The 8,901-nt window shown below is 25.7% G+C and overlaps 1 protein-coding gene across 3 annotated transcripts in view; it reads right to left on the reverse strand.

Annotated features, from left to right (window-relative positions):
* Positions 1-4,790: 4,790 nt before the first annotated feature.
* The window catches only part of LOC126903011 (elongation of very long chain fatty acids protein-like), an 18,142-nt gene continuing 14,031 nt past the window's right edge, over positions 4,791-8,901 (reverse strand). For all 3 annotated transcript variants that reach the window (XM_050680886.1, XM_050680888.1, XM_050680887.1), the window contains 6 exons: positions 7,331-7,424; positions 6,977-7,248; positions 6,766-6,822; positions 6,462-6,704; positions 6,142-6,291; positions 4,791-6,070 (listed from right to left, as the gene is read on the reverse strand). In XM_050680886.1, the coding sequence (XP_050536843.1) occupies positions 5,771-6,070; positions 6,142-6,291; positions 6,462-6,704; positions 6,766-6,822; positions 6,977-7,248; positions 7,331-7,382 (1,074 nt within the window). In that variant the 5' untranslated portion in view covers positions 7,383-7,424 and the 3' untranslated portion in view covers positions 4,791-5,770. The remainder of the gene's footprint in view (positions 6,071-6,141; positions 6,292-6,461; positions 6,705-6,765; positions 6,823-6,976; positions 7,249-7,330; positions 7,425-8,901) is intronic.

Consider the following 8,901-nt stretch of genomic DNA (forward strand, 5'->3'; position numbering starts at 1 on the left):
CACTATTACAACAATATGAGTTGAAACCACAAATTCAAAAATTACTACCAGTCCTTCCTTTGGAAAAATTAAAAAAGCTATATTTATTATATAATATTAATTGATCATTTGTGGCTATTTACTCAAAATCAAAACTATTTTTAAAATATTATTAATATATTTATATTTATTATTGTATAATACATTATTGAGGATGAGGAAAAAGTCAATTTACTTAACACCTATGGTAAATATTTATAATAAATTTTAATAAATTTAATTTCGCTAAAAATTATGTTTTAGCCTATCTTATGTTCACCTATTATAAAAAATTTGATTTAGAATAATTTTAACTAAAATTAGGAGTTGGATCTGAAAGGGATAAATTGAACCCTAAAAATACTTAAGTATTTTATGATTTAGTAAGATAAAAACGTATTATTTAAGTGAAACTTCTTTAAAGAGTGTCCGAAAAAAAACAAATTATCGAGCGTCACGGTTGGCCGTAACGTTTTGTCGTCACGGTCGGCATAACTGTCGGCCACTGTCGTCCACGGTCGGCTATAAGGTATATTTTAAATTATAATTTAGCACCGTTTTTTCGAAAATTAAAGTAATTTTATTTAAAATATATTAAATAGATGCAAATTTTCACGCGATATCTTCATAACAAAAGAAGTTTCACTTCATCCGCGCGTATTCGTAACACGCACTGGTTTGATGTTATCGTTTGTACATGTAACTTACATATTATGAATCACAAGATCACCAAAATAATGTTCCCTTATTTAAAATACAAAGTAACCAACTCATAGATAAAACATACTTATTATAAATATTTTTAAGTAACGCCAACGCGCAATTCTCTCATTGCAATTAACCAATTAAAATAGAAGGCCTCAGCTTTTAAAATCACACTAGAGGTCTCTAAACTACCCCTTTTTGACTATAAAAAGGTATTTCCCCCTAAAAACCAGTTCTTTCAGTAACTTTAAAATGCACAAAACCTGCGACACTCTATATAAAATTATTGCTTACTAGGATTAAGTTTTTTTTTAACAACAAAGTATTGCGTAATAAATCATTAAGATAAATTATAAAATTTCAAGGGATATCTTAAGTTATTTATTTAATATTATTTAACCCCTGAGATACCAAAAATTTACCATTCTTTTTTACTAATATTTATAATTTCTACAGTTTATTCCTTTAATAATTATTTTATTTTTCATAATAAGTTAATCATGAATACTTAATATGATAGGGTTTACTATCGTTTAACGTATATTTATTATTATTTATCCCTAATAAGAAAAAAATTGTATTTTTTAAATTTATTAGTAATTATATATATTAATATTTATTTGTAACCTAGAACACTAAACAAAATTATTTAGGAATTTGAAAATATTACAATGATATCTAGCACAGACTAAATACTATGGTGAACATTTTTTTAAAGTATAGAATTTGCATTTAAAAATTCTCTACCAAACCAATTTATTTTTATACTTAGTTTTAGCTTCGATGCGAAGCTGAGAAGGTATTATTTTTACTAAGATGTGTTTTTTTTTTTTTTATTTGTACCATAGTTTTTAAACTTCCAAATTTTCATTTAAGAGTTTGAAGGATATCAAGTATTAATAAAATTAATAAATTATATATAAATATTCTATACATTATATACGTTATATAATACACAACCGTGTGATATAATCAAAATATCTTCTTAGAACTTTAACAATTTTTTTGACAACATATTAATCCGGTTTTAGAATTAAATACATTTTTCATTAAATATCCAGTGTATTAATTCTACATTTATTTCAAAGAATAGCTTATTGTTAACTATCGTCTTAAAAAGTATTTAAATTTTTATTGAAATTACTGATTCATAATATTAGCTTGGATGCAAAGCTGAGAAGGTAATGGTTTTACTATAATGCGTTTTTTTTATTTATTTATTTTTTTTTTGTGTGTCTGTTACCACTTTTTCTCAGCTCTCACCGAACCGATTTCTTTCAATAATACGTTAAAAGATCACAAATCGTATCTAATCGAAGACATTACCCTCAAAAATTGAAAAAATTTCCCTCGTTCCCCGTAAATGGGGGAAACCTCCAAAAAAATTACAAATTTAAAAATCGCTAAATTTTTCAATTTTTTCAATTTTTTTTATTAAAAACTGCCATAATTTTTTTAAAAATGGAAATATTAATATCATNCGTTCCCCGTAAATGGGGGAAACCTCCAAAAAAATTACAAATTTAAAAATCGCTAATTTTTTCAATTTTTTCAATTTTTTTTATTAAAAACTGCCATAATTTTTTTAAAAATGGAAATATTAATATCATTTTTTTTTATAGATACATAATGTTCTTACCTATCATTCATGTATGTATGTATGTCAGATATCATTATACTTGACCCAACTATGCCACGTTACCACACGTAACAGTCTTAAAGAAAAAACAAATAGTAAATTGATTTTAATATGAGTAAGAAATTCCTTATTGCAAGGTGAACTTACAGTGATGGGGTCTTTGATATTCATTGAAGTTATTCAATCTAAATGAGATAAAAGTTAAAAAAATTTTAAATTTTTTTTCACCTTAAAAAGACTTAAGAAAAATGACTTAAATAAAATGACTGGGGTTTGGAACCTCGTACCATGAGCATAAAATACTGAAGTGTTATCTACATGACAACCGTACATCACTAATTAAAAAGGTCAATTTGAGCTTGCTCCAAAATTCATAGTCGTTTTTCTTAATTTAGGGTAGGTTAATTAATTTTAATTTTTAAATTGTTACATAAAATCTAAAATAAAAGACGTTAACTGGTGTAACTTAGGAAAGCGATACCAAATTAATCTATTTCTGTTGCAGTTTTGTTGTAATTTTACATTATAATACAAAAAACGTTTATTATTTAACGCAATACTCTAAAATAGATTCTTGAAAATTATACATAAAAGATATATTCTTAGTGCATTTCTAATGAAAAGTTTAATTATATATAATTATATTAAAATTCGAATAAAATATTTATTATGAGAACATTTTGGAAGTAAAATCTCAATATTTAAGTAACAAAGTTAAACGGGTGTTATACGCAAAAAATATTATATTTAGGAGTACTAACGCTATTTCTGAAAATGACAAAAATGCTAAAATCATATTTTACAATGAGAGAAAATAATGAATTTAAGACATGTAGAACTAATGAATTTTGTTTTAAAGTAAATTAAATTAAAATGTTAAGTTGTGTGAATACATTCATTCAACTTATAATGACGTATATATACGTCATATATGAGTTCATATACCAATTATATTAGTACGTAAAATGAATATATAAATAGTAAAAATTAACATATTCTATTTTTGTGTGTGCGTGTGTTTGTGAGTGCTCAATCTCAGTTCTCGCTGGACCGATTTTGATGAAAAATACGTCAAAAGATGACAAATCTTATCTATTCGAAGACATTACAATTGAAAGTTGAAGAAATTTCTCTCGTTCTCTGTAAATGTTGCAAATCCCACAAAAATTTACAATTTTTAAAATCTGCAAAATTTGACATTATTTTCTTAAAACTGCTATAACTTTTGGAAAAATAAACGAATAAACATAATTTTTTTTTATATTGAAATCTTAGATTTTTTTCTTTTATTTAATATAATTTTATTGAAAATTTAACACTTAATTTGCGCACAGGGGCGGATTCAAATTAGCAACTTTTTCACAAAAGTCAATTTTTTTAAATTAACCTTTGAAAATGTTCCGGAAATACTGTGTCCTTTAAACCTATGTTATCTTAAAGCTTATGTTACGTATTATAAATTAAAAACAAAATTGTTCCCGACTGTTTATCTTATTTATGCAAATGGCTGCTGTAGTTAAAAACATGCAATTTTTGAGTTTAAATTTAATTTTTAGTTTGTTTATCTTAAAATACTTTTTAAGGGTTTACCATAGTAATGAATCCACCAATTTTTGTAAAATTTACATGAATCTAACTCACATTAAGTATAAATTTTTACTTGTTTTTATTATTTTGTCTCTTAATTAAGAAAATGTTTTTTGAATTTTTGAAAATTTGTATAAAAATTACTGCATCTTTTAAATATATGTTAAAATAAAGCTTATTTTATGTACTACAAGTTTAAATAAAAAAATTGTACCGACGACCTATTATGTATGTACAAATGGTCTGCCATTTAGATCGAAAAATAGGCATTAATTTTACTTTTGGAATAATACACCAATTTCTTAAAATTAAACTCTATCTACAGATTTGCATTGAAGCATTTCTTATGATAATGATTTTAATCACTGTCAGATATTTATTATTGTCCCAACTATGCTACAACCATACTGTGTGCACGACCCGTTTACAGTGCTGCCGTTTGTGTTCCTGATAACATTGTTTACAAAGTAATTGAATACAAAGTTAGGCAATAATGCGTTAAAAATTAAAAATTAAGTTGAAATAATAAGTTGGATTAATTAATTTTGATAAGTAGTTATTTTTTTGGTGGGTTTAACTTTTAATTAATTTAAGTAGTTACTTTTTTAACCAAAATAATGTTTTAAATTCAAGCGCATTGCAATAAAGTAATAGTAAAATATTTGCTATTTACTTTTAATCTAACTAACTTAAAAAATATACAAAATTTCAATTTTAATTTAACTAAACATTTGTCTTTTAAAATTAACTTCATTTTGACGAGTTAAAAGAAATTTAAAAGCTTTTCACAGCCTTGAAATAAGAAGATATTAAAGTAAATTAAATAAACAAATCACTGAGGTTATAAATGAATCTAATTTTTATTAATATAGGTATTTTCTTAAAAATACGTACAATTAAGTCTTTAACACAAATAATTTTTACTATGACACTATTCAATATATAAGGCAAGAGGTATAGGGCGTTATAAGTATTTCAATTAAATATATACATACATTGATATACTTATAAATTTATACTGATTGTAATGTACAAATGAGTTAAATAAAACCCAATTTTACCAGTATCACAAGCTCAAGGGTTATATTTAAACTATTATAATGATATTCATTTATAAACTTATCATTGGTATATCTATTAAAGTATATTTGTATATACTAATAACCAATAACTAATTATTATATTTTAATGGATACACTATTGATCTATGTACCCTATTCAATTTTTAATTAAATTTATTATCAAAAAAAATGTATATTTTTAAAAATTTCAAATAATATCGTACAAATTCTACAAAAATTATAGTGTTATAAAATATACTTTTTATGAAATAGTAATGAACACAAATTCAAGGGATATTTTGCCCATGTACACTCAAAGATTTAATACACAACAATTTAAACATTATATTACATACACTACGAAATTTATACTTTTTTAATTCTTTTTAAATATAACTAAAAAAACTCTGCTATACTATTTTTGGATTTTTTTAAAATATAATATGCTAAAAATAATAGCCTTATAATTTTAACTTACAAATAATAAATATAATAATATTAATAGTAAACCGCGGTACGGTGTGATATACCGCCGTACAGTTAAATGTTACACATAAGTATAAATAAAAAAATTATGAAGAGAAGATAAAAAGAAAACAATAATTTTTGTACAAAAATAGTCAGTCGAAAAAGATAACTGACGGCGGCAAAATAAAAAAAATATACACGGGTTCTTAATTATTTCACTTAGGAGATACGTAGAAATATGTATCGTAAAAATGTTGGTGAAAGGAATTGACCATTGAAAATGTTTAAATAATCACGAAGAATCGCTTAATTTTGATACAAATGCTCTATTTCTCATCGAAGATTCACCAGACAAAAACGCTGTTTGAGGTGTACCTTCAATAGGGTTGGAGTATGCTGGTCCTCTGAATATCTCTTCACTGGAATCGCCATCAGTAACTGCTGGAAGGAAACAAGGTGTTGAAGATATATTGGACCAGAATGATTTCTGTTGTCCAGACACCTGTTTCGGAACATTATTTTCTTTGGTGTAAATTTCGTTGGCTGTATTTCCAGCATATTTTTTCTTTTGAGCAGCTTTGGCCTTGTCGTCCTTTAAAAAAAATATACCAAATAAGATATTTAATATACTGTTTTTTGAATATTTTGTATTGATGTACTTACTCTCTTTTTGTATGATTGTTTATAAAAATTAGAGAACAAGAAGTAAAACATAACAGCGTGCAATAAGATGATCCAAGCAAATGCTTTTGGATAGTCACAATCAATGAATAATAGTTGGGATGCGTGAACAAACACCATTATAAATTGAACCTAAAATATAAAATANAGCAAATGCTTTTGGATAGTCACAATCAATGAATAATAGTTGGGATGCGTGAACAAACACCATTATAAATTGAACCTAAAATAGTATATATAGTATATATAAAATAGTAATGTTAAATGTTAAATGCGAGAAAAGAACTTATCAATACAATTACCATTTGTAATAAAGTTAGATATTTTTTCCACCATAAGTACTTTTGCATTTGAGGTCCAATGGCAGCTAGCATATAGTACGTATACATGATAATGTGTACAAATGTGTTGAGTAAACCAAAGAATGTACTATGACCACCTGGTGTGAATTTAACGCCGAACCACACGCTCATTGGCATAACGCCGTGGTGAATGACGTGCAACGTAGACACTTGATCATATTTTTTTCGCATGACAAAAAAGAACTAGAATTTGAAAAATTCAAAATTATACAACTGTTGATAGTTTGTTTTGTGAGAGTCTTACAGTGTCAAAGAATTCCGTAAATTTAGAAAAATAATACCACCAGCAACCACGTGCTACCTGAAAATTAAACAATACAACCAACGTTAATTTCAAACGATATGTACAACACGGCGTTGTGGTTATACTATCTTAGTACAAGTGTGTTTATTTCTTTCGTTGAACATACGGCACTTTTAATTTCAGCATATTATCAAAGTATAAGTATACTTACCCTCATGGCTTCGGGAGATGTCGAGTAATCAACTGGTTGACATCTTAAGCTATAGCCTCGACCCCAAGCCGCGTCCCAGGCCTCCCAGAAGATCCAAGCAGAAAATATCACTTGTAAAAAGTTATAGATGATCAAGGTTTTTCTAAGTTGGAATGGTTTCCGATCTCTCATCAATCTTGGTCCTAACACTTTGACAATAAACGCGTATGACAAACACGTGATTAATGTAGGCAAAGGACTGCTCATTAGGAACCAATCCTTAACCCTGGGATCTGTAATAAAAACAATAACCATTATTTATGAATTTCACTGACACAATCATAATGAGTAATCAATTGAAAAAAAAATATTTACCACTGTAATCGTTCATTAGAGTGTTGTAACCTCGTGAAATTTGACTCCACATTTTAATGTGTCAATTTTGATCAAATAGAAAATTGAATTTAACCTGAAAAGAAAAAAATACATATGAATTATATGAAATAATTAATGACCTTAAAAACACGGAACTAAAAATACAATTTTTGTCACATAAAGTAATATACGGATAAATAAATAACCTGGTTTACATAAGAAATTAATCTTACATTTGTATGTATTTTAGTAGCAATTATGTCTGATAGAATCGCTTGAAATATATTTTAAGCAGAAAAATATGTTGTCATCGTGTTAGTTTGAATTTATTTTTTAATGAATAGTATAAAGTTATATTATATAATATGATTGTATGGTATTTAAGACAAAAATAATTGTTTAATCAACTAATATTAATTGCATAATAAATGAAATTAATTTGAATTAATTTTACAATGAAAAATAATTTCGATGAAATTTTAGGAGCTTGATTAATTTTGCATAATTATTGCTGGGGAGTACATTTTTCTTAAGTAATAAATTAAATAAAGAAAAGTAAATATAGAGAAATAAAAGGAGTAACGCATGAGGTGGCATATATTTATTTCTTGTATAGGATAGTTGGTGTTGATTTAACGATTACCAAATGGTTTCACGAATGATGCGGTGCGTGCACGTTTTTTTGTCGTTGCAAAACATTCATATCCATTCGAAGTTATATCCTCATATTACAAGTAATAATCAACACACACAGTAATTATTTATTTTAACGACGAAAATGATCAGACGTAGATAATAGAATTAAAAATAAGTTCAAATGTACGCAATCGAATCATAGTTGGTTATAATTTTATTTCCAAACCTCTTTACATTTTTTATTCAGGTGTAATATTAATATTAATTACTATATAATAATAAATAAAAACCTGATACAATCGATACTCGGTACAATGAAAAGAAGATTTAGATAGAAATTTGATAGCGATTAAAATCATTATAATCTAATATTTGATGCAAATCTGTTTATGAAGTATAATGGTTTTATAACGTTCTGTTTACCTAAAATATTATCCTTATTATATAATTTTGCAGTATATAAATGAAATAGTTGAACAGAATTACTCATTACTATTATATAAATTTATATTTAGTAAGATACGATCAAATTTAACAAGTTACGAAAATCAAAATTTACATTATCTTTAATAATATTTAAAAAATAAATATACCAAAACTAAAAAACCCAGCACAGAGGGGTCGCGGCACAGTGGTGACGTGGCATAGTTGGATCAAGTATAATGATATCTGACAGTGATTAAAATCACTATCAAAAATAAACGCTTCGATGCAAATCTTTAGATAGTGTTTAATTTTAAAAAAATTGGTGTTTTATTCCAAAAGCTACTTGATCTGCTGGTTCCTTATTAATATCTCGATTAAGATAAAGTATGTCGAATGAAAAAAGGTTTATTAAAAAATATTATTTCTCATAAAAAAATTGTGTGGATCCATAAACTTTTCAATAAGTTATAGCATTATAAAGTTAAATATAATATAAATAATAAAATCGA

Source organism: Daktulosphaira vitifoliae, unplaced genomic scaffold (genome assembly GCF_025091365.1).
Source record: "Daktulosphaira vitifoliae isolate Bord-2020 unplaced genomic scaffold, ASM2509136v1 Scaffold_3, whole genome shotgun sequence".
Classification (NCBI taxonomy): domain Eukaryota; kingdom Metazoa; phylum Arthropoda; class Insecta; order Hemiptera; family Phylloxeridae; genus Daktulosphaira; species Daktulosphaira vitifoliae.